The sequence below is a fragment of the Eleutherodactylus coqui genome, chromosome 3 (genome assembly GCF_035609145.1).
Source record: "Eleutherodactylus coqui strain aEleCoq1 chromosome 3, aEleCoq1.hap1, whole genome shotgun sequence".
Lineage (NCBI taxonomy): Eukaryota > Metazoa > Chordata > Amphibia > Anura > Eleutherodactylidae > Eleutherodactylus > Eleutherodactylus coqui.
In genome coordinates this window covers 260,418,742-260,445,486 of record NC_089839.1, presented here as the reverse complement: position 1 = coordinate 260,445,486, position 26,745 = coordinate 260,418,742, and the positions used below count along the sequence as shown (strand labels likewise).

Below are 26,745 nucleotides of genomic sequence, written 5' to 3'. Positions count from 1 at the left end.
GATTACTGGGTGTGTTCAATAAGGCCGCCTGCCCACGGGTGGATTTGCACTTCAGAATCCGGGGCAGGTGTCTGCCTCTGGGTTCCGCAGCAAATACCATCCATAGACATAATATGGAAAAGTAATTCTTCCTGCACAGGGTCAGAAACAAATTGCACTTTCCGCTCGTGGTCATGCTCTATTTTTGAGCGGAATCCACGCGGATAGCTTCCATTGAAGTCAATTGGCATTGGGAGAAATGTTGCGAGTTTACTTTTTTTTTCTTTTTTCTTGCCACTCTTTACAGCAGAATGAACGGAGCAGATTGATGTGCTGCTTGCAGATGGGACCACTTGTTGAACATGACAGGTTCCCTTTTTAATATATGGTGGATGCATAAATCAATTATTGCTGACAGCTTGTCTTTCCAGCAAGTTTCATCGATGTAACTAGTTTTATGATTGAAAAGGAAGTATTTGAAGAGGTGTTTAAGCCACAAGTACTGCAGAACTGTCCTAGACCCCACTATCTTTCCTCATTCATCTTGAATTTGTTTCCTTTGGTGTCATGACAGAACCAGATAAACAGCAACCATCTCCGAAGAGCAGAGAAGGAGGTCAACAGTCTACAAGCCAAGGTGCAATGTCTGACTACAGAAAACAAGAGCCTGCAAAATCAGTTGACTGAGGCAAAGCGAAGGCAGGCAGAGACTGAGTGCAAGGTAATGCAGAGGTTAGAAGGTTGTCTCGCCGCAATACTGGTGATGATAAAGGTTCATGCTGGCTTACTTTCAGTCAATTAAGTCTGACATCTTTATTTGGTGCAAATGGAACAGCTTAGTGCAAAAAAGTGATTAATTTAGTTCCTTTTTTTTTTTTTTTTTTTTTTTTTTAGTAGTTGGAGCTCTTTTGTGGGGAATCTATAATAAGCTCCAAATCCCCTGAATGCTGTTAAATGATAAAATTCTGTTTGCCTGTTCTGTGTGATATTGCCATTTTATGTCGCTTCAAAGGCACGCGACTTTGTAGCGCTCTTTTCCCCTCGTCATCCTGACAGCATACACATGGAGGATGTCCACTGGACCCCTGTTGGGACAGGAAGCGGAAAAACATACAAAAGGCACCTCCCGCCACCAGCTCACCAGTGTCTTCCTGTCCCTACAGGACAGTCCAAGCGGAAGCCTCCAGGGGTATGCTGGAGGCAAGAAGAGAAAATTCCTATGCAGCCTGTCCGCCCGTGGGGGGACGACTCTCTGGTCGGGCTGGCAGAGCTTGCGCGGGTGAGACCCTACGTGGGGACCCTCACCCGCAGGATCCCAAGGACCAGCACCACGTTCCCTGCGGGGAACCCTTCCCTAGCGCGCTGCCCAGTGGGGTTGTCGCACTGGGAAGATACAGCCCGTACCTGCAGGGCTTGGAAGCCTCCTCCGGATCAGGCACCCGCTCTGGACGTCGGCCCGGGACCCTGGCTTCCAGCGATCCTCTGTCGGCGTGAGCAGGTATGCCAGCGAGGGGGGGGGGGGGGGGGGGGGTCGAGCGCGCGGCGCGGGCCGGCGGTTGCGCTCGATCCGACGTCCCCGGCCATCTATGCGCCCTCCTCAGAGCCGACGCAGAGTGTATCCCCCGGGTCCGGCGCGTCGGCATGACGTCAGCACGGCCGCGTCACGGGGGGGCGGGGCCTCAGTGAAAAAAGGCGCCAAATTTGAAAATTTAAAAAAAAAAAAAAAAAAAAAAAGAGAAAAGGAGAAAGCAGGATTCCCCACATGTCTTCGGTCTGCACCTAAGTAAAGATGTCGGCCAGAGAGGACACGGAGAGCAACCCGCTGGTGAGTAAACCTCCGGGGGCTCACACCAGGGGTAACGAAGGGTCAGGTGCTGGAAACCCCCCCCTTTTTTTCTGCTGTCTCCGTCTCTTAGGACAGAGAAGCACAAAAGAGCAGAGAGGCCAAGAAGCGCGTGCGCAAGTGCCCAGTCTGCCTGCGGCGACTGGACGAGGGACACACCAAACCCTTATGCGCAGCCTGCACAGAGAAGGTGGTCCGGGAGGAAGGCCCCTCGGGCATATCAGACATCCGAGCTATGATCCGCGAGGAGATCGAGGCCTCTCTCTCGTCTCTTTCCGTTCCGCCCCCCACGAAAAGGGTAAGGCGGTCACGGATAGAAGAATCAGACTCGGAGGAAGGGTTCTTAGAGGATTCCCCCTCAGAATCCATACCGCCCATGGAAGAAACGAGGAAGTACTTCTTCGCATCGGCGGATCTGGGGCAGCTACTAACAGCGGTCCGTCACACCATGCAGGTGGAGGAACAGGCACCACAGCAGCCATCCCTCCAGGATACCCTGTTCCGGGGACTCATACCTCAGCCCAAACCATCATTCCCGGTCAACGATATCCTAAAACAGCTCATCTTGACCGAGTGGAAACAGGCAGAACGCAAGTTTTTCCTGTCTAAGGAGTTTAGAGAGCGTATGGTCTTCACCCCGGAAGACATTGAATTCTTGGACACCGTCCCGAAGGTGGATTTGGCGGTCGCCAGGGTCTCGAAGAAGGCTGCCCTCCCTTTTGAGGACATCTCCCAGTTGCGGGACCCACTGGATTCACGAGTGGATGCGGCAATGAAGAAGGCCTGGGAGTCGGCGGCCCTCACCATGAAGACCAACATTACGGCCACGTCGGTAGCGAGATCCATGACGGTCTGGCTAGACCAACTCCAGGCCCTGGTCTCGCAAAGGGGTTCGAGGGAAGATATCGCCAACTGCCTTCCCCTCCTCCAACAGGCCACCGGCTTCCTGGCGGACGCCTCGATGGAGTCAGTAAGGTTCGGGGCCCGGTCGGCGGCACTTTCGAACACAGCCAGGAGGGCCGTCTGGGTAAAAGCCTGGACAGGGGACAATGCCTCCAAGAACAGGCTTTGCTCTTTGCCCTTCCAGGGACATCGCATCTTCGGACCTTCCCTGGATACACTCCTGGAGAAGGCCTCAGACAAAAGTCAGGGGCTACCAGCAGACAGACCCGTCAAGCGGCCTTCCTCCTCCTACCCTCCTCCCTTTGTCCCCCCGAGAACATACAGGGGGAAGGGGAAAACCGGACGCTGGTCTTACCCCAAAGGCGGAAAGGGTGAGAATCCGCCCATCGGGATCCGGCAGGTGGGGGGCAGACTTAGGGGGTTCGCCAATAGATGGAGCGAAATAACCTCCAATCCCTGGGCCCTTCGCCTGGTCTCAGAGGGCTACACAATTGAGCTTTCCGCCCCCCCTCCCCGGAGGTTCGTGGTTACCCCCTGCCAGTCACCCGCGTCGGCCCGGGCCCTCCAGTCGGGGGTACGGGACCTGCTATCCCTGGGGGCCATTATCCCAGTTCCCGTAGAGGAACGGTTCAAAGGCTGCTACTCCCCCTTGTTTCTTATTAAGAAGCCTAACGGGGCCTACAGAGTTATAATCAACCTGAAATACCTGAATAAATCTATAACATACCGAAGATTTAAAATGGAATCAGTAAGATCAGCGATCCCCCTCATCACACCAGATAGCGTCATGGCCACGGTGGACTTAAAAGACGCCTATTATCATATTCCTATACACTCAGACTCCCAACAGCTTCTTCGATTCGCCCTGATGATGGAAGGGTCAGTCTCACATTACCAATTCGCATGCCTGCCGTTCGGGATTTCCTCCGCACCTCGGGTATTCTCCAAGCTAGTATTGGAGATGGTAGCAGCACTAAGGACGGACAAAGTACTAATTGTCCCATACCTCGACGATTTCCTGCTTATAGCAGGATCACCCTCGGAACTCCAGCACCGGGTCAACCTCACCCTCCGCCTGTTCGAGTCGCTAGGTTGGATCATTAACTTCGACAAATCCAATCTTCAGCCCGAACAAAGCAAAAAGTTCCTAGGGGTTATCCTGGACTCACACCACCAGTGCTCCTCCCTCCCGCTAGAAAAGCAAAAAATGATCCAAGACGAAAGCCGGACACTTTCGTTAGCCTCCCAGATTTCCCTTAGGAGAGGCATGAGGGTCCTCGGTCTCATGACAGCCTGTATTGGAGTAGTCCCGTGGGCCCAGTTACATGGTAGAACTCTCCAGGACTTTATCCTGAGCAACTGGGACAAATCTCCAGCTTCCCTGGATCAGGAAGTCACCCTCACTCACAAAGTAAGGTCCTCCTTGGGGTGGTGGACGTCTATCTCCAACCTCGCCAGGTCCACAAGTTGGGACCCGGCATCCCCAGTATCCATCTTCACTGACGCGAGTGCAACTGGCTGGGGGGCCCACTTAGGCTGTCGCTATGTCCAGGGGGTCTGGAACCAGAAAGAGGCCACTCAATCCTCCAATTACAAGGAGCTTTGCGCGGTCTGGAGGGCCATCCGTGACCTCGAGACAGAGATCGGGGGTAGACCCATTAAAATATTCTCGGATAACATAACAACTGTGTCCCTCATTCGCCACCAGGGATCCACGCGGAACCCCCGACTACAAGACCTGGCGGCGAAAGTGCTCGGGTGGATAGAGCAGCGGATGCCTTCCGTTTCAGCGTTCCACGTAAGGGGCCCAGAGAACACCATGGCAGACTACCTCAGCCGCAGGAGAATAGACCCTGGGGAGTGGGCACTACATCCAGAGGCATTCCAACTGATTACAGAAAGATGGGGGACTCCAAAGGTGGATTTGTTTGCCTCTCGGGAGAACAACAAGTGTCCCCGGTTCTTTTCCAGGGGGGCAGACGGGGGCTCCCTGGGAATAGACGCACTATCCCAAGCATGGGAATGGGACCTGACATACGCCTTCCCACCTATTCCCCTGATCCCTCGGGTTCTAAAGAAGATCCAGGGGTCCCCGGGCTCCGTTATCCTGGTAGCCCCATTCTGGCCCAAGAGACCTTGGTTCCCGCTCCTGGCCGCTCTATCAACACAGGAGCCCCTACATCTGCCGTGGAGAGACGACCTCCTACAACAGGGTCCCCTGATTTGCCCAAAAACCCGACAGTTCAGACTAGCGGCCTGGAAGCTGTGCGGGTAAAATATCTGAACCAGGGCCTATCAGGGAGGGTGACCACCACCTTATGTGAGAGTCTCAAAGAGTCCACCAGGAACATATACACCAGGGTGTGGGACACCTTCTCTAAGTGGTTGGGGCACAGTATTCACGACCTCCAACAACCAGACATTAATAAGATTCTAGAGTTCCTTCAGGATGGACTGGACATGGGCCTAAAACCTGGTACCCTTAAGGTCCAGGTGGCCGCCCTAGGAGCCTTCTTTGACTTCCCGTTAGCCGACCATAGGCTAGTCAAAAAATACCTTAAAGGAGCAGTTAGACTTCACCCCTTTATAAGAAGAACCATGCCCCCATGGGACCTGAATCTTGTTTTACAGGCCCTTTGCGCACATCCCTTCGAGCCCCTGGAAGAACTCTCAGTTAAGACCCTCTCATATAAGGTTGCCTTCCTAGTGGCCATTACATCCGCCAGGCGGATCGGGGAAATCCAAGCTCTCTCTATAAAAACCCCATATATGACCATCTTCCCGGACAAGATAGAGTTTAGACCCGACCCCTTCTTTCAACCGAAAGTCCTTACGGACTTTCACAGAGAGCAAAAAATAGTACTTCCCTCCTTCTGCCAGGAACCCCGGAACACTACGGAACAGAGGTTCCATAACCTAGACGTGAGACGAGCAGTTCTGAAGTACTTAGAGGTCTCACATACCTTTAGGAAATCTAATAACCTCTTCATTCAATTTCAGGGTCCACGCAGAGGAGGGGCCGCTACTAAGGACTCCCTAGCGCGGTGGGTCAGGAGGGCCGTAGAAGAGGCATACAGATCCCAAGGGATCCCACTCCCGGGCGAAGTTAGAGCCCATTCTACTAGGGCGGTCGCCTGTTCCTGGGCGGAGAGAGCCCAGGCGACAACCGACCAGATTTGCAGAGCCGCCACATGGTCAAGCACCCATACGTTTGTAAAACACTACCGTCTGGACGTGGGGGCCAGCCGGGACACTGCCTTTGGGCGGAAAGTTCTGCAAGCAGTGGTCCCTCCCTAAAGCCCGTAATTGTTGGTATTCCTCCATGTGTATGCTGTCAGGATGACGAGGGGAAGACAGGAATTAGGTTTACCTGTTAATTCCTTTTCTGGAGTCATCCTGACAGCATAGGGGCTTTTCCCTCCCCTTCAGTTATCCTTCTCTACGTGAAGTAACGTATTGTACTATAAGTTTCGTTATTAAAAATGAGTGATTAAGCAAAGCCGGGTCACTGTAGTTATTTGGTACACACTGGTGAGCTGGTGGCGGGAGGTGCCTTTTGTATGTTTTTCCGCTTCCTGTCCCAACAGGGGTCCAGTGGACATCCTCCATGTGTATGCTGTCAGGATGACTCCAGAAAAGGAATTAACAGGTAAACCTAATTCCTGTCTTTGCTGGGATTTACGGGCGGAACTTGAAATATAAGCCCTGCCTGAATTTAAAAAAAATATACAAATCACTCAATGGCCTTCGTCCACTCCGGCGTACGTCTTCTCTGAAGTTTCCCGGCACTTGTACTCAGGCAACTCTTCCTGGTCAGTAAATGAATGACTGTGACTGGCTTAGCCACGGCGCTCGAGAACCAATCAGAGCCCGTGCTCGATGAATCAATCAGCGGCAGGGTTTTTCAGGAAGCTCTGCCAGAGCAGCTAGGGCTTATTTTAGGTGAAACAGTAGGACTTCCTACTGTAAAAGTTGCATCGCACGAAAACTGCATTTTTATGCAATGCAACAAAGAGGAAGGGGCCATAGGGAAATATGGGCTACAATTTGCTGCAATATTCAGCAACCAACGGTTTTGTGTGCTTGTTTGGTTTTTTTTTTGTGTGTGGTAGTTCGTTTTTTTTTGTTTTTCTCTCATAACGTAACCGCCTATAAAATATCGCTAATGTGAAGAAACCCATTGAAAAGCATGGGCTTCACATGCGTGCGATTTGTAGCGCTGTCGCATGCCGAGAAAATTGCACGATTTTGTTGCCCATGTGAAAGCGGCCTAAAGCAACTTTTTAGTCTTAGGACAAGATTCTATCCCAGGACCACATGAAGAGTGGGGTATATTACCTGCAGTTGGCACACACTGTCGTTCTTCCTCTGGGACAGTTCCAAGTCCCATTTTCAGCCACCCAAGATGGCCGAGGCAATCCTCTCACTACCAAATGCATGGTTAGTGTTAGCATAAACGTACAATGCATTGGTAGTCTGGCCAGAGCTGCTCATGTGATGAGCACTGGTCAATCCGAGCAGTGCATAGTGTGTATTGGGCAGATAAAAAAAAATTGCTGCAACCGTCTTAAACTGCCAAAAATGGGACCCTGAAATGGGAAATTTGAAGAGCGCAGAAGACCATTACTACAGGTAATATATCCTCCTATTCGGCGACAGTTTTGTCCCGAAACTAGAGGGTCACTTTAATTTTCCTTTAACTTTGGATTATTGAAGTTCCCTTTAGGCAGAGCTCCCTATATCTCGTACTGTAACCAGATCTGGCGCGTCAGCCGTGATGTTTCTGTGCGAGGCTCGCACAGAAATAGGACATGGTGCGATTTGTTCACCGCTCAAGTTTTCATGTGGTCAAATCGCGTCTGTCTGCATAGGATTGCATTATCTAATGGAATCCTATGGCAGTGGGCACGGGCGGAAATTCTGCAGGAAATCCCACCGTGGAATATCCGCCTGTGTGCATTTACCCTTAGTCAGACCTCACCTGGAATACTGTGTCCAGTTCTGGGCACCCCACTTTAAAAAAGACATAGACAAACTGGAGCAAGTTCAGAGAAGAGTTACCAAGATGGTGAGCGGTCTGCAAATCATGTCCTATGAGGAACGGTTAAAGGATCTGGGAATGTTTAGCTTGCAGAAGAGAAGGCTGAGAGGAGATTTAATAGCTGTCTACAAGTATATGAAGGGCTGTCACAGTGCAGAGAGATCAGCCCTATTCTCATTTGTACAAGGAAAGACTAGAAGCAATGGGATGAAACTGAAAGGGAGCAGACACAGATGACATATTAGAAAAAACTTTCTGACAGTGAGGGTGATCAGTGAATGGAACAGGTTACCATAGGAGGTGGTGAGTTCTCCTTCAATGGAAGTGTTCAAACAGAGGCTGGACAAATATCTGGGATGATTTAGTGATCCTACACTGAGCAGGGGGTTGGACCCGATGACCCTGGAGGTCCCTTCCAACTCTAGCAGTCTATGCTATAAGGGTGGTTGCACTCCCTTGGCTGTTGCATCTCTTTAGGTGCCTTCCTATACCAGTCCCTCTACCTGCTTTAGGAAATTTCCAACATGCCATTTTTGGTTTTATTTGGGCCCATGAATGACCTAGAATTAATCTAATGGTACGATTATGTACCATCTTAGAAACTGAGTCTTTCAGACAAAATGGCTTGAACGTCTGCCATTTGGCTAATAGCAGCACTGAGAATAAATTTGACTCCTAGTTATGGGTCAACTATTCATAAGCGGAGCACTCTTCCCATTTCTGTCATGATTGATGCACTTTGTGCATTAGTATGTATCATTACTCTAAGACCCTACACCTGCTTTGATTGACCAGTGCTGCCCACATGAGCAGTACTGGCCAGTCGGAGCACTATGTAGTGTCTTAGTCTACCAATGCATACTACTGTGCATTAGGTAGTCAAAGCAGTTCAGCCACTGGTACTAGAGACTGAGATGGCCAGGACTGGGAACACCTCGAAGTTGCGGTCCATGTTGACAGCTTCAGGTGTTATGTCTGCTGCAAATATTGGATATTAATATTGTGAATGACCTGTAAAAGGTACATATATAGAAAAAAACACATGCTGACATTAGAAAATGATGCCTGACCTGGTGTCTGTGTGCTTTGCAGAACAAGGAGGAAGTGATGGCGGTGAGACTCCGAGAAGCAGACAGTATTGCGGCTGTGGCTGAACTTCAGCAGCGTATAGCAGAGCTAAGATTTCAGGTAACTAATCTTATGTGTCTTGGGCCAAAATGCTAACGAAGACCCAGAATGTCTCTAATTGTTTTGTGTGAGACAATTTATAGGCCCTTCTTAAACAGTGTGGTGTGAAAGTGAAAATCCTTAAGGCTATGAACAACTTCAAAGACTTTATTTACTGAAATGTATGTTGTGTTTTGTTTTTTTTTTTGGTTAAAAAATAATTCTTGTAATTAGATATTATTAGAAATTTTAAATTTTGGCTTCTGCAGCTTCTAGGTATTGGGATATGTAAAGCATGCAGAAGCTAATTGCCTCCTGTTGCAGTGGAAGAGTAGGTAAAGCCCCCTGGTGCAAGCACCAAGTCATGACTAGGGTAATGTCACATCGTGATGTTTTCTTGGCAGACTGTTTGTGCGGGGAGGGGGGTTGTCATTGCCTTCCCTAGTCATTGTTTACCCTCCAGCAAGCTGGGGACTCATTTTACTGACCTCAGAAGGATGGAAGGCTGAGTCAACCTTGAGTCTGCTACATGCACCACGCGGGGATTCAACCTACAACCCTCCGGTCGTGAGCGAGAGCTTAGGACTGCATTTCTGCTGCCTTAACACTCTGCGCCAGAGTAAATATTAGCAAAACAAGATTGATCACGACAACAGTGGATAAATTCCTGCCTTGTCCCAGGCAGTCTGCTAAACATCCATTTTTCTTGGGCATATGACCTCCCTATGAGCTGGTAAAGTGGCCCATTCATGTATTGTGAGGAAATGAGTGACCATATAGTGTCTACAGCAGTGATTCCAAGCCGAGGTGTCGCGGTTCCTGGGTTTGAACTCATTTAGCCACCATTTTCATGTTCGACACCTTACCTTTGTTTCCTAGTTTACCGCTGATGTCGTTAGCAAACCAGTAAGTCCCACCCTCCTCTCTGTGGTGCAATGGAGGCAAAAGGCGCCTGCTGTCCATCAATGACAGCGAAGGGTGCCTACCGGAAGTACTGCATCCGAGACTGTATAACACAGTCTTTGCAGGCTTCAGTCACTGTTGACCAATGACAGGCGTTCCCTTTACTGCCCCTGTCAGTGGGCAAGAGAGCTGGTGCATCAGAAGGTAATTGATTTATTTTAAGAAAAGATCAAATCAGTCACCCCCTGTTTAAGGAGAGTGGGCCATAGGGAGGCTGCACTATGTTTGGGGTGGGCCATAGGGAGGCTGCACTATGTTTGGGGTGGGCCATAGGGAGGCTGCACTATGTTTGGGGTGGGCCATAGGGAGGCTGCACTATGTTTGGGGTGGGCCATAGGGAGGCTGCGCTATGTTTGGGGTGGGCCATAGGGAGGCTGCGCTATGTTTGGGGTGGGCCATAGGGAGGCTGCGCTATGTTTGGGGTGGGCCATAGGGAGGCTGCGCTATGTTTGGGGTGGGCCATAGGGAGGCTGCGCTATGTTTGGGGTGGGCCATTGACACTGCACATTATGAGGGCATCTGAGGTTGGGGTCCTTTATGGGCTTCTAAGGCAGCCAGACACACTGGAAGCATACATAAGATGTGCATGTCTGGCATGCACTATAGAGCATCAGAGGCCTTGAGGCCAGGGGCTTTCAGGGGCATCTATGACATGCTATTACTGTGGGGGCCATTAAGGATTGCACTGCTACTATTGGGGCCACTAAGGGGGGAGCTGTTTGGCCCTCTAAGAGGGAGGATTCATAGTATAGGGGTCACTGGAATAATGGAGGTAAAACTCTGTGTCATGATAGGCTATGCACCTAGCCACACCCCTGACAACACACCCTTTTTGGAAGTGGTGTCATGGTGTCTTATTTCGTAGAAATAGTGCTACATTCCAAAATTAATCTGACAGTTATCAAAAAATTGTAAACGTTGTTGGTCCCAATCTACCTTTTTTATGGCCACTGCTATGGGTTCAGCTTTAGGCCCAGTGAACAGACCTTGTAGTGCAGTGTTCCCCAAACTACAGTCCTTACGACCCCCAACAGGTCAGCTTTTCAGGATTTCCATGGTATTGCACAGGTGATGTAATTGTTGGTGCCTCCAAAATGGCTACAGGTGTTCTCTCTACAGGATATCCTGAAAACCTGAACACCTGTAGCCATTTTTAAGGGCTCCAACAATTACATCACTTGTCCAATGCTATGAAAATCCTGAAAAGCTGACCTGTTTGGGGGTTCATGAGGACTGGAGTTTTTGGAAACAATGTTGTAATGTGAATTTTTCCACACGTTCAGAACCAAATCTATTGCTTATAGTGGTTCATGGGATTGGGAGACTTTAGTACATGTACTGGTAGAGGGACTATAGATAATCTAGATGGATATATATAATTATGGCTGAGTAGGAAGAAAGGCCCACCAACGCAAAGGCTCATTGATTTTCAATCAAACTGCTAACAACCGTCCGTGTGTGTGTTACATGCTCCGCCCTGATCACATGACTAACGTCAGCACAGGTCCTGTTCTATAGCAACTGAGGCCAAGGGAGTTTGTAGGTGATGCATAACTCACTCAGGATGAAGGACCTATGATGATGTCACAATCATGTGATTTGGGGTCGGAGCATGGAACTCTCACTCCAGATCAGGGGCGGCGCAACAGTGAGTTACCTGCTCCGCCTCTGATCAGATGACTGACTTCTTCAAAGGTCCTTCATCCCAAGTGAGTGAGTTACATGATCTGCCCCGATCACATGATGGTGACCTTATCCAAGGTCCTGTAAGCAGAGGTGCTGTCCAGCTAGGTGTTCGTTAGTATTCGCGGCTCAGTTGTTATGGAATACTAACAAACACCTACAGCAGCCATGTACTTACAGGACCTGTCATGGTGTCACCGTCATGTGATCAGTCACTTGTGGGAGGAGTCTGGGGTTACATGATCAGGGTGATCAGTGTGTGCAGGACTCTGCTTCATCCCTGTTGTATGAAGAATAAATGTTAGAGCTGTTTGTGTGACATGCATGTAGCAGAGCTGTGGGTGTGATTTATTTATTTATTTATTTATTTATATATCACATTTCTGTGGTGTACAGTATTTTTGGTACAAGTGCTTCATATTTCCATACATTACATGTATGTCCTTTTTTTTTCTTTACCACCATTTTGTTTAAAGACCTTTCAGACACTTGAAATTAACCACATGAGACGTACAGGACATCACTTGTCTGAGCATTGCTTAACATTTAAGTATGGTTCTAGAGGTTGGTTGTTATGGTTTCACTTGCACATAGACCGTAGTGGAAGTACGGCTGCTGCCTCGCAGCGGTTCCCCACAGCAAGAGTATTTATGTGCTGGAACAAACCAAAAATGATTTACTGCTTAAAACAACTCCCTGAGAAACTTGTTACAAGTCAGGTCTCACCTGCCGGGTGTTCCATGCTCACCTGCGCTGATCTGGAGCATGAGTTGACTTGCAGAGTAATGATCCTTAACGCGGTTCAAAATTGGGTTACAGTCACAAGGACGAATAAAAAGTTGTACCCAAGGCTTTTGGGTGCAAGTTGGGTTGAACAGCCCGCGGGCACTGTGTGTTGTCCGATATGTGGGGCACGGCACATTGACCCCTACTATTTTTGTCCTAGAATAGGACATGCGGCAAGTCCTTTTACTTGGGCTATTCGTCTGAGTATAAAAAAAAGTCCATGTTAATATATCCATTCAAATGAATGGGTGCGGTTTTCATCCGATTTTTTTTTTTTGGTCTGAAAATCAGATGGAAAAGCATTCATGTGCATGTAGCCTTAAGCTGCAGATGTGTTGGGCAGTTTTTCGTGTAGCATGCTATTTTCAGAGTCCATACTAGTCTATGGGACAGTATGCACATGGCAATCTGAGAAGTCAGATTTTCTTGCGCTGGGAGAGTATAAAACTCTTATCACCCGGGTCCCTGTCATGTTCCCTAACAGAACCATAATTTGGTTTATGATGCTGTGGGGACCTGATGGGTTCCCTTTAAGCATATCTTATGGGTATTTTTTTTTCTTTTAAGAAGTGTGATTTTGAACTTTATAGTGGTTGTTAGAAATTATCATTTCTCAATCTTCCTCTTTAAGCTTGGTTTCCGGCTGTAAAATAGAAACCATGAAATCTCAGATGCCTGTGCCCTGCAGAACATGCATATAGTGTATAGTGGGCATGGGGTACAATCCTGATTGTTTGCTCTATATATGGGCTACCCTAAACTGCAATACCCATCCTCTATGCAAGTGCGTGCATTGGGTTTGTTAGTCGTTCCTCTGTCTTTTAGCTGGTTACATTTACTTACTATGGCTTCTGCCAGGATGAAATCTGAGTACTGTTATTTGCTTCAGATGGATGGCAGCCGGCCAGATACAGGGTGTAGTCATCGGTTTGACTCACTATGTTTACTCCGTCTTCTCCCGTTCCTGCTAACCACCACGCCTACATCTACTACAGAAAGGCTTTTTTTTTTTTTTTTTTTTTTAATTTACTTTTGAGGAAGAACAAACCCCAATTTCTGAAGAACTTACAAGAGATTACAGTTTAAATGCAATAGGGTGTGAGGAGAAGTGAAGTGTTTCCCAAGTGTGCCCTATAGAGGCTTTATTTCATCTAGCAATTGTGTGAACTGTGATCTGTACTCAGATGAGTGAGTGTTTATTACATTTTAGGGGAGGGGGATTCCTTCCTGGATCTCCAACCCTTCTGAAGCAATCAGTGACTATAACCTGTAATATTACACTCAAAAAAAGGCATCCAGGCCCCTCTTGAACTCTTTGTGATTTTTTGCCAACACCACGTACTCAGGCAGAGAGTTCCAGAGTGTCACTGCTCTTACAGTAAAGAACCCTATCCTATGTTGGTGTAGAAACCTTTCCTCTAGACATAGAGGGCGCCTCTTGTCACAGTCCTTGGTATAAATAGATGATGGGAGAGATCTCTGTGTTGTCCCCTGATATATTATACATAGTTATTAGGTTGCCCCTCAACTGTCTTTTTTTTTTTTTTTTTCTAAAGTGACGAATGCCAATTTTGATTACCTTTCAGGGTATTGTAGTCCACCCATTCCATTTATTAATTTACACGGGATAATTGTCAGAATTCGCTCAACTGTTCGAAAATGAGCAATAATCATCCCGTGTTTAGACAAGACTCAACCCATCTGAATGGGACTTACCTTAGTTCTACCAGGTCCTTAATATTAAAAAGAATAGGGCATAATACTGCTCCCTGTGGTACCCCACTAGTGACCCAATCAGAGTATGTACCATTCTCACAACACTGTGCTCCTTCACATACACCAAGACCCAAACAGGCATTCTTTTCTGACGTTTACACCGTTTTGTGGCGTAAATTATATATAAATCTGGCAGTCCAGGTGGCGATTCCACTTCCATACAAGCCCTGTCCACTTTTCGGAAAAGTGACGGATTTGGTGCATGAAGAAGGAAATTTGCGGCTTTTCTACGCCTGAATTCTGATTTAGACAGTTAATGTCCCTCATGGCATTTAAAAATCCTGTAGAGTGCGCACAGGCCGGGAATCTGTTCACTTTAGGGAGGGGTTTTCAAAACATGGAGTTCTGGACTCCGGCTGGAAGTGGTGGACCCAGGTCTCATTGACCGTTATGAACAATCTCAAGAACCCGTCTGGATCGGCTTTGAACAGTTCAAGATCCACCCTTGATGTGTTGCACCTCTCCATCTTCTGGTCAAAAGTTTCGGAACTCATCTTGTGGAAACCATCTTCATCCCCAGAGTGTTAGTAAGAACATGATCAGCAGTTGTCTTGGGCAAGCCCACAGTCTCAGCAATCTGTCTCACAGTAAATCTTTGGTCCTTGATGAGAATTTTGTGGATTTTCTTCATTTTCATGGGTAGTTGCATCAACAGCTCGTCCAGGGCAAGGGTAATCTTAAATGCTGGTCCCCCCCCCCCCCCCCCTTGAATTCCGCCACCCAGTTTTTCACTGGCATATGAAGGAATATGTTCCCCAAGTGTTGCAGACTGTCCCCACAATAGTCTTACCTAGTACAGAACTAGGTAACTATCGCCACCTTTTGCATATCCCATACTGCTGTGCCAATATACTATTGTAGATAGTAGTGCAGCATAGAAAGAACATCCACACTGCTGTTGCTCATCACACATTAAGCAAAATAGTGCAGTGAGCATAAAATCACATTGCAGTGTCCATATCCATGATTGATCTCTTCTATCCTGCCAGATGTGTGGCAACTAGGGCAATACCAAAAAGTTGACAGTTCTATGTGGTTGGAAAATTAGCAATTGCAGAAGGCTTAGAATCATTGTGCCATCCTGTAAACAGACTTGGCACAGGAGGGCAGTTTATTGAATATTTGTGTGTCTAGGTATTTGTAGTACTTTTTTAATTCTGGTTTTGGGACAGTTTAAGATTTGAACATAAAGTGGGCATGATGCTTTTTAAGAAGTTTAATAAAAAGTTGCTGGTAAGTTTTTAGCTGAAGGTGGTACTATACATGACTAGTAACCTTGAAACTGCTGTGGTCTGTACCCCTATCTCACTGCAGCTCTAAACAGTCATTACACCAACCCAGAATTTCTGCTGTGATTCTGTTGGTTAAAATTTGCTGTAAATTGCATTTCTCACGCTGGTTCAGAAACGAGAACACTGTGTGCGGTATGGAAATAGAAGCAGAATGGCAGACGGGTAGTTTTCTAACCAAGATGTAAAAACACAAGTGAAAATCACACCATCGGTCTGCCCTCAAATATTCAGATTCTGTGCATTTCTTAAAATGCAACTCCGCTAATTGTTGCATGTAGCAATAAGGGCAATATTGAATTTCTTCTTTGCCCAAATCGATGTTTCAGTTCTATTTATTAGTTCTGTCTGTCTTTTTTAGACCCAGACCAGACCTCAAGGTTTATTTTCCATCTTATACCTTACAGGAAACACTTTTTAGCTTTTTTTTTTTCTTCATCTAAATCAGCCCTGTGCATTAACTTTTTTTTTTTTCTTTTGCACTTAAAATGAGTCACCACAATGTCACTGAAAGGACACCTTACCACATTTTTCTATACTTTACTTTTTTTTTTTTTTGTCACAATTTGAAAAAAAAAAAAATCTGGTCTCCATCTCAGAAGACCACAGAGCAATACAGAGACGTATATTAAGAGAGCGGTAATTCTGTGTGGTCTATACTCGTTTCTAGCTGTGAATTGCAAGTACGAGTGTGCCTACGTCTATACGAACTTTTGCAACAGATTTTCCTATGCTTAAAGGAGCTGTATAAAATAACAAAAGCATGACTTTGGTCCAGAAACAGTGCCAGCCTTTTCCTTGTACTATATAAAGCATTGCAGCACAGCTTTTTTTCTGTATCTGGGCTTTCACATGGTTCTTCACAATAAGCTGCCATGTGTACATGAGAAGGAACATTATACATGGCCATTATGACCTGTATTCTGCATTTTTCTCCAGTTTTCCCCCTCTGCAGCTCTAATTTTCAGTTCTAGCTGAGCTAGTTGGAGGAGATTGCTGCTGTGATGCCTTGTATACACTGCATGTGGATAAAGCCGCAAATTCTGCTCTCTAACTCTCTGTAGGGTATGCATTAAGACCATGAAGGACACTAGAGAAGTTCTGAGCACTGTATGTGATTTCACTAGCTGTAAAACACTTACCAGTTAGCTGCTGCAGCTTCTCTGTGGTTTTCTGCTTCTGTCACACCCCCCCCCCCCCCCCTCCTTCATAGGCTTATATGAACAGCATGAGTTATCCACTTCCTCTGCATCCTCATATCCATCTTGTTCTCTTACTAGAGACGGGCTTTAGCCCCTCTAGTGGCCAGCACTGTAGAGGGTTTTTTCAGCTTAAAAATGTCATTCTAGGTATATTAATTGATTTGCACTTTCGTTTATTATCAGATTGCATAAAGTGCAGAGACCATTTAAGTGAATGGGGCTTAGCTGCAATGACAGATACAGCCCATTGACAAGGTGGCTACAGTTTCTGGAAAACAGCTGGTGGTTTCTTTTAAGCACCATCCCCCCCTATAGTAGATTAAATTATTGGTAAACCGTTTTGTATATGAATTAAAGGGGTTGTCTCGTGAAAGCAAGTGGGGTTATACACTTCTGTATGGCCATATTAATGCACTTTGTAATATACATCGTGCATTAAATATGAGCCATACAGAAGTTATTCACTTACCTGCTCCGTTGCTAGCGTCCCCGTCTCCATGGTGCCGTCTAATTTCAGCGTCTAATCTCCCGATTAGACGCGCTTGCGCAGAAGGTTCTTCTGCCATCTCTTCGCTCTGGCACGAGCCGGCATTCTGGCTCCGCCCCTTGTACGCGTCATCGCGTACCTCCTGATTGGCTGGAATCGGCACGCGTGATGGGGGCGGAGCTACGCGATGCGTACAAGGGGGCGGGGCCAGAACGCCGCTGCTGCTGGACCGCATGAAGGCCTCCTGGAAGCGCGATGCACCGTGGGACGGGACAACACAGGCGCCATCTTAGCTGCTGAACTTTATAAGTTATTATTTCATCTCAACAGTAAGTAGGAAGCGGTTTTTAAACGGTTTAAAGGGCTGCTTTATGCTGGGGGGTGACTGGGGGAATGTGCAGATTTAAAATTTTGCGGGTTTGGCTCAGGACAACCCCTTTAAGTTTTTCAGCAAGCTTCAGAAATGCACAACAAAAAACTGAACAGTAGAGAATATGCCCCAAAATGACTAACATACGTGGGTTGTAGTGAAAGTAATGCAAAAGTGGTCATAACTTCTTTAGTAACTGATGTAGATCATTCAAATTGCACATGTAGTTGGAGTGACTCTTCCTCTATACAAATTTGCTACTCAATATAGTCTCCATTAAAAGCGATATATTTGCGCTACGTACCGCTCGCTGTTGATGGCATGGCTTCATTCCAGAAAATCGAGAATGATTCTCTTGTCATCCTTGCATGGTCCGATTCTTCATTTGTGGATCATAAAGATACGCCCATGTTTGATTCCGTCTCCAGATCGGGAAAAAATGTGCCTTTGGCTTCAAACGTTTCAAGTAGATCAGAACAGACTTCCGCCCTTGGAATCCATTATTCACCAACAAAAAAGAAAACTATTCTGAAACACCTGTATAGAGGAAGAGTCCCTCCAACTACATGTGAAGTGAATTTAAACTGTCTGCAGTAACAAGCCTGGCCAAGATAACTTGTACTAACACTTCATACATTGTTGCTGTATATTGGTCAAATGTCCTAATGCATCTATCAATTAAATGTTAGAAAATACCGCTTGTTTCACATAAAAATGTGAAGCGTTTGATCGAACCACACTTTCGTCTCGACACCTGTTCTAGGAATTGCATGTTTTTCTTTTTTTTCCCTTCTCAAATGATGTTCACATTGTGGTTGTAGCCCCCTAAAGCCCCCAAACACCTGTATTTCCTTTTAAGAAAGCTCTGCGTATAGGGAACTTTGATTGCTTTTATGTGCTGCCAGATGAAGAAAAAGCACAGGATGCTAATTTAAAACCTTTTCTTAAGAAATCTTTATAACTCTTTAGCTTGGCAATTGCAAGATTTTCACCACAATGTGCTCAAAACGACTGTTTTGCAAAGTTACTTAATTCCTTCTGCAATTGCTTCATTGTGCGCTAACATTACACTTGTGTCTATCTGATTAGTTTATACCATTTGTTTCAGCAACCAGAGCTTCTGCTTGTGGCTAAAAGAACATTGGTAACAGATTCTTATATAATATGTGATTGTGACCAGCCAGTTGTTATCCTGTGCTTAGTTGCTAACCCGATAGTTATAGGAAAACCCCTTTAAAGCATATGGCGACCAAGAAGAAACCCAAGAACTCTGGATGTTAATGAATTAAATGTTTTTTTTAATTTAGACAAATATTGGCCAATTTCAAATTCAAAACAAACAAATGAAACTTTAATGGTCACTGGCTTTTCAACAAACTTGTGCTTATCCTTTTACCTAAATTTGATTGGGGGGGGGGGGGGGGGGGGCTTTTATGCTTTCTCGTTCTCCCTGTAGAAGACTATGGAAAAGGGGAGGAAAAGGAAACTGCTAGAGGGAGATAGACATGGAAATGTTGCTGCAGCTTTTAGTAAGTGTTTTAACTTCTCCCAGTGCTGGATTCACAGCTGAACTGCTTAGTACTGCTGTTTAGTGTCCTTCATGCTGCTGTGCCTTTCTGCAGATCCTGCTCTCCTACCACTATGTATGTAAACAGACAGTTTCTACCCACATGAGTAAAAACTGAGAACTGGAAAGCTTGCAGTTGATGAATTTTTTTTTAAAGTCCTTTTTATGTAAAAGTCATATAATGGTCAGAAATTATGCTACTAATGTACACACACCAAACTTTGCAAGTGACTTTAAGGAACAAGCTGCTAAGTAAAATTAGTTCATAAATAGAGATGAGCGAGCATACTCTTTAAGGACAATTACTCGATCGAGCATTGTCCTTAGCGAGTATCTCCCTGCTCGGAAGAAAAGGTTCGGCTGCCGGCGCAGGGGAGCGGTGAGTTGCGGCAGTGAGTGGGGGGGGGGGGGGGGGAAGGGATTAAAATGGGGTATATTCATTTGGTGGACTCTGGGTGTACCTTCCCAGTTGTTGGCCCTCCGGTGATCAGTCATTTATCAATAGCTGATCTAAAGATTGTAACATAAACCTGCTACAGCACTCATACACACTTAATATCTGCATAAAAATGCACATCTGTTTTATAATAACCGCATAACAAATGTTGTTTTGTGGGCCCACAATTTCATCAAATTTTCTGTGGGCCCATCCACCATGTCCAGGAAAACCCCAATGGATGGGAATTACAGACACTTCTTTGGGCCAAAAAGACTCCACATGAATGGGAAAGATGAACACCTAGTTATCTACCATTTACTGAGCCACTTGGGCCAGCTTGGAAAATGGAATGCATGACGTATAGGTAGCCACCCCCTACATATAAACAAAAAATACAAGGTCCTTTGTTCACAATTTGATCAGTAGAGTTGGTTATCCATCTATTGGGATTCGTCTGGATCGGATGGATGGTCCCACACACTTTCTCAAATTGTGTGCTAAGAGCCTGGCATTTTTTATGCACTTAGTATAAACAATAATTGTGCACTTTCATGCACATATTAAGTGAGTATGAGTGCTGAAGTACGGTATGTGTTACTGTATGTGTTGCAGCCATAGCTTATTGTGCACCATCACACTTTATTTGTTAGATGTGCAAACTGTTTTGCATGCATTTGATTTAAAGATGGTATTAATATAGGTGTAATAATTCAGCTCCTGTCTTGACATTTCTCCTACTTCTAATATCACCATCTAAGTTTTACCAAGTTTTTTTTAGTTGTAACTGTAATATTTCCAAATGCTGTCACACACCCCGACTTGTGAGAGAACCATCGCCTCTTACCCTCCTTCATGCTGCAATGCTGTGGTTTTAACAACACTTAAGCTTTTGAAAGAAACTTCACTATGCCTTCTGTTCCCCTCTTCATGCATACTGAGGAGGTTACCCATCTGCTGTAGAGCGGCTATCGCTCTGCTGGAGCAGCCTTACTTACCTAATTCCCTTGCCTTTCGTGCACCTGCTTGGGAAGGAAGTCTGTTAATTGATGGTCCCTGATAAACCCCATATGTGTAGATTCGTGGAAAAAGCTTGTGGCTGGGTTTGTTTTCTCATGAAAATATTGGGAAATGACTACAAGATTGATGAGCAAGAAATGTTTGTGTTAACCGGCTTCTATAATTCGCATACATGGGGTGCTTTCACCCTGGCGAGCACGATGTCTCCAGAGAAACTTGATCACGCCTAAACTTGCAATTCTGGATCCGAGCGCAATGCTTTTTTGCTTAAAAAAAATAAATAAATAAATAAAAATGAAAGTACATAGACGCAATGTTTTTGCTTTTTTTAAATAGTTATAATGGTAAAAATCGCGTGGCATGGAATTTTTTAAGAGTGGATTGTTTTTGCTTAAAGTGGTGGTTTAGGACTTTTGGGAATTTTTTTTTTTTTACATTGATGGCCTAACCTAAGTAGATAATCGATGGGGTCCGCTGTTTAGAATCCCTGCCAATCGGCTGTTTCCCAGCACCACTGTAACTATGGACAAGGCAAAAAGCAGATCATACTGCGCAGATTGCAGAGGCCATGATTTGTGCTGTCTACCTAGCTTCCATTGAAGTGGAGCTGTGCCTGCACCACTAAATCAGGCCAAGGTAATACAGACAACACTATCTGCTTCATGCTGTGTCTACTGACAGCGGGGCTGGAAATCAGCTGATCTGCAGGGATCCCAGAGAAGAGGACCGTGGAGAACTTATTTATGACTGGCCTTGGGATAGGTCATCAGTAGAAAAGTCCTGGGCAACCCCTGTAAGCCAACTTTTCTGTATTAGATTGTTACATGAAGGATTCTGCCATGTAGGCTTCCAGTTATTTCATTTTACATGTTGGGGCATATACACTAGTGGTCAAAAGTTTTAAAGTCCTCCTTTTTTTTAGTTTTTACTGATGTCTCAAATCTATTTTGAAAAGTATAGGATTTTTTTTTAATACGAATACATGGGGGATAAAATTAAATTTAATCATAAAAACTGTCACCATATTTAAATCTAGATTTTTGACTCTTCAAAGTATCCACCTCTAGCTGATATATCAGCTTTACACAATTGAGGCGTTCTTTCTAGAGTTGCATTCAGATATTCAGAAATGTCTTCCCAACATTGTTGTAGAAGTTCCCACAAATGTGCTGCACTTGTAGGTTGCTTTTTCACCCTTCTGTCCAGTTCATCCTAAACCAGGATTTAAAGGCCTCTTATACAAAACTAATATTGTTCCAAAAATTGTTTAAACAAGCAAAAATGAACTATAATCATTCAATGTAAACACTGCCATCAATCGAATGTTTACCAATAATTTGTTTGCTTATCGTTCATTTCAACCAAACATGAAAATGCTCGTTGGCACATACACGAATTGTTCGGTTTAACTGGTACAGTGAACTTTGATGTGGTTTGCTCGTTCAAACGATAAATTGTTAGGTGTAAAAGCACCTTAAGTCTGGAGACTGTAAGTCATTCCATTCTTTGAAGCCTACCAGCTGCTTCTTGTTGTCTTTAGTAACCTAGAAGTATATTTTGGATCATTGTCTTGCTGTAATATGAACCCCAGACCAAATAGGCGTACACCAGAGGGTATTAAATGGCACATTAAAATGCTGTGGTAGCTCTTTTTATCCAGTGTGTCAGTCACTCGATGCAGGTTGCCAACTCTGGATCCAGCAAAAGAGCCTCAAACGATCACTCTTTCTTCATGTTTGACAGTTGATGTTATACACTCGGGAGCCATCCTTTCACGTACTTGATGGTATATAAAAACCCTGTGGGATGTAACAAAGAATCAGTCCATAAGACCTTCTTTCACTCTTCAGTAGTCCAAATTTTGTGTTGAGGCTCTGATCACGCAAACTGTTGACTCTCAAACTTGTCATGTGATTTTTGTACTTTCCTTTGGTCTGACATACGTCTGCCTGTCAGTTTCCTCCAGTTTCCAAGTGCCTTTTGATGGTATAGGAAACTATTCTGACTACTTGGCTTTCTAGGCAATTTCTCTGTAGGGGACATACAATACCAATAAGGTGTTTCTCTAATATAGTAGGCAGTTTGAGAGCCATGATATTACAAAACTAGTGTATGGAGGCGGCACATAAGGTTCCTGGAGCTCTACATTACAGAGCCAAATACCCTATGTGCGTGAGTTTATCATATGCCTATGGCTTTGAAGAATTGTAGCAAATGACTAAATCAATTGGCCCCCTATTGACTGACTTACACAATTGTTTTTGTGTAGCCCCACAGATATTTCTATTTCCCCTTTACTAGTATTGTTACTTGGGTCAACAGTTGAGTTGACTGATAAAACCACTGAACCATCTTTTTCTTGTTTTGCTATGTATAGAAAGAAGAAGGGAAAATTCAAGGACAACTCAACAACTCCGACTCCAGCCAGTACATTCGTGAGTTAAAAGATCAAATTGAAGAATTGAAGCACGAGGTAAGTGTAAGCGAACTGCGTAAATGCTCCTATTTAAATGCCACCATCCTCCACACATGTCCGTGTGTATGTTAGGTGCTGTAAGAGGGCACCCAATTCTGCTAAAACAAATTTCCATTTCATGGGTATTTTAATTAAAGCTTTTGTTTTTTTATATTTTTTGGCTTTAATTAGTTTTTTTTCCAGATGGTTTTGGCCTTCGACCAGCATTATTCATGGACACATGTGCATGTAGTGGTCCATGTTGCTGATATGCTCCTGTGTGGTAGCCTCTGCTCTTTAAAAAAAGAAAAAAATGTAGTCTATTAACTCTGAATAACTCTAAAATCTAAGGATCTACTGTAAAATGATAGCGTTCTACCTGAGTAAGGGGTTTCACCAGAGGTGTAACTTGAAGCTTCTGGGCCCCAATGCAAAACCTGGAACGGGGCCCCCAGCTATAATGCTTTATTCATAGTACTGGGCTTCCTATATGGAGAAGATAGGCCTTATGGGCCCCCCAAGGCTCCTGGGCCCGGGTGCAACCGCATCCCCTGCACCCTCTATAGTTATGCCCCTGGGTTTCACCGATAGTTGAACACCTTAGAACTAGAGGAGTTTGGGATATTTATCAAATCTAGTGCTAGACAAAAATTTGGAGCAACCAATCCGGTTACGGTTTACGTTGCGAAAGGATCTATGAAAAGTCCTGGCTGGCATTTCATTGGGGGTTTTTGGGAATGTCTCTACTTTTTCTTATGTACTAATTTTGAGACGTTTCCTACATTGACCAGTAAGTAAAACAAAGGACAGCCCTCTATGAGGGAAAGTAACCTAGGTAAACAAAAAAACTCACCTGATGTTTCGAATGAAACACACAAATTACTACAATGGAAGCCGGCCGCGCGTTTCTCCGCGGCATGCCGCAATTTCTTTCACGCTGCAGAATTCTGTGGTGGAATTCCGCAGCGTGAACATTGAGCTATTACGTTCAATAGAACCTAATTGCTGCGGGGAAACACGGCAGAAATCCGTCCGTGGGCATTAGCCCTTAGTTGGACGTGACGCCAGTATTTACATACATGTAGAAGCTGGTTTAGACATCACAATAACGGTCATCACTTTATTTTACCAGGATCTCCATGATAACTAAGGAGGTATTTTGCACCCTCCAGTTTCATTGGCTTTCCTATAAAGCTACAGCTTATTGACGCTGGGCTCCAAACCTTCTATTAGCTAGTAACTAAATGGAGTTGAATTCTGCAATCTAAGTCTCAGGTGACTTTTGTTTGCCGCATGCCTCTTCACACCTGATTAGATGCTAAATAACAGTTTGGGGTAATCTCTTGAGAGAGTCTTAAAGTATTTGTTCTCTTGAATGTGATGCAGTCGCCTGTATCAATCCCTGTATGTCTAAATGGTTGAGGTTTATGTGAAACTCATGTGCTGTTTTGCCTGAAGCACATGTGCTGATTTGTGGTCGCTTACCGTTGTGGAGAAAGTAAGTACGTTGTGCTGGTATGACCGAGATTGCAAAAAAGGATACTTGCCTAATGTCAGTTGAGCGTGGAGTTAGAAAAGCAGATTTGTACATAGACGGGTTATATAATTCCTATAACCGTTCTCCTTGTTGACTGGGTTACTCAATTAGGCATCATCACAGTGCTGCGATGTTACTGCAGGGGCGTAACTATAGGGAATATGGTTGCACCCGGGCCCAGGAGCCTTAGGGGGCCCATAAGGCCTCTCTTCTCCATATAGGGAGCCCAGTACTATGAGTAAAGCATTATAGTTGGGGGCCCTGGTACAGGTTTTGCATTGGGGCCCAGGATCTTCAAGTTGCGCCTCTGCTGTGACCATGTATTTTCTGATGGTCGGACGGAGTGTGAGACTAGGTAGCGGTTTATATTTTCAGCTATCTTATTAAGTAGTTGGTTGCTTGTGATTACACGATTGCTTGGAAGAAATACATGCCAGGAAGTGTACTGTAGAGTGACCAGCATGACACTTTTTATATGAACTCCTTCAAAGGATTGTCCAAGTTGCCAGAGCTCTATTAAGGGAATGTGAAAAATGATAAATTACACATTTTTAATAACTATGTTGAATTTTGCTCACTTGTAGTGTCGCTTAGATGGGCGTTCCCAGTACGAACGCAAACATGTCTCCTTTTTTTTTTACTAATGAACATTTGCTTTACTATAGAAGTGCACCAAATCTATACATGCATATGCTTGAGAAAGGGGCCCAGAGCAGCCCTGAAACGCGTTGCACTTGTACCCTATAGCATTTTGCTTTTAACTACACCTGTATTTTAAGGCTTTACCCTTTTATCTGTCTGTACAATTTTGGAGAATTAAACTTTTCAACTGAACTTTCTGGACATGGGACGTTCCTTTTTTGACTTGAAGTCTTTCCTATGAGGCCTCCTGGAGAGAGACCTCCTCCATAAGTAAAGGCGATTATTATTATTTTATTTTTTTTATGCCTTTTTGCACTTTATCCCGTGAGCAGCGAGTATGACTACTTATGTAAAAGTAGTCATACTCGCTAGTTAACTCTTTCTAATTCAATTTCCCTGCCGCCTGCACACTCCCTGACTTTTCTTATTTTTGGGTGGCAAAGCGCGTTGGAATTCCTTGGAATTACTCAACAGAAACACACATTTTGTCACTGATCACATTCTGTATGTTGTATGCATAATAAGATGCTTGATCAAATGTACAGGACATCATCAGAAGAGGAAATAGTGGGGAATATGTCACTTACAACCGCTTTAGAAATGCAAATACATTACACATTGCCCCCTGAACTACTGTAAACCTGCCAACTGGAGGCAATGTTGGTTAACCATTTTTAAGGGTAAATTTGCATTTGGCAGATTAGTTGCAGAAATTTCTGCAACTCTTTCATGTGAATGGGGTTTTGCTGAAATCTGTGCTTTCTGCCAAAACAACCCCGTTCTTGTGAATGGAAACTGTTTTCAGTTGCAAACATTCTCAACAAATCTGCTGCATATGGGAATGTATCCTAAGCATGTGGACAGATTAAAAGGATCCTATCCCTCTTTTTCTCTTGAACTCTGAAATAGTTGTTTTATAAAAAGTCTTTTAATACAGCCCCATGTCCAGATTTGGGTTAAAGCTTCACTCCCCTTGCATATCCTGTATACTTGTAATCTACAAGCAATTAAATTCCCCAACCCTGTGCTATACTGGGTATTGTATCTTGTCTCCACCAGAATGATGGGTGGAGACATGGGTGGTGTACACATCGGTTGTCCACTGTGAGGCGAAGGAAACGGACAGAGCTTCTAATTGGCTGCCAGAGACACACCCTCTACTCACCCTCACCAAAGTGCCAATAGTCGCTGCTTCGACCACCGAGACCTGGAAGCACAGAAGGGAAGGTTGTGAGCGGGGGCGCCAGGGACTGACATCGGGGCCAGGAACTGAGATCGGAACCCCCTCCCCTGGAGCCGACGATACTGAGAGTGAAGCAGGCAGTGCGCCGCTGGCCACACTCCCAGCACCCACGCCGGTAGCATATTAGCCTTTTACTCCCCACTTCTGCACAGGCCAAACCAAATAACCAATCAACCAATCACCGTTAATCAGCCAACCCAAATAACCAATCACCGGGAATACGTTAATCCAAATAGCCAATCAGGTTGCGAATGGTGCGGATTTGGGGAGTAATCTAGATATATGCACGCCGGTACAGCCAGCACTAAAAGCAGAGATAGCGGCCACACTGACAACGAGGATGCCGCACAGCAAGC

General features: G+C 45.2%; 1 protein-coding gene across 3 annotated transcripts in view; it reads left to right on the top strand.

Moving 5' to 3' along the window:
* EVI5 (ecotropic viral integration site 5) overlaps nt 1-26,745 on the top strand; it is a 123,219-nt gene that overhangs the window by 83,356 nt on the left and 13,118 nt on the right. For all 3 annotated transcript variants that reach the window (XM_066597352.1, XM_066597351.1, XM_066597353.1), the window contains 3 exons: nt 554-700; nt 8,859-8,954; nt 22,890-22,985. In XM_066597352.1, the coding sequence (XP_066453449.1) occupies nt 554-700; nt 8,859-8,954; nt 22,890-22,985 (339 nt within the window). The remainder of the gene's footprint in view (nt 1-553; nt 701-8,858; nt 8,955-22,889; nt 22,986-26,745) is intronic.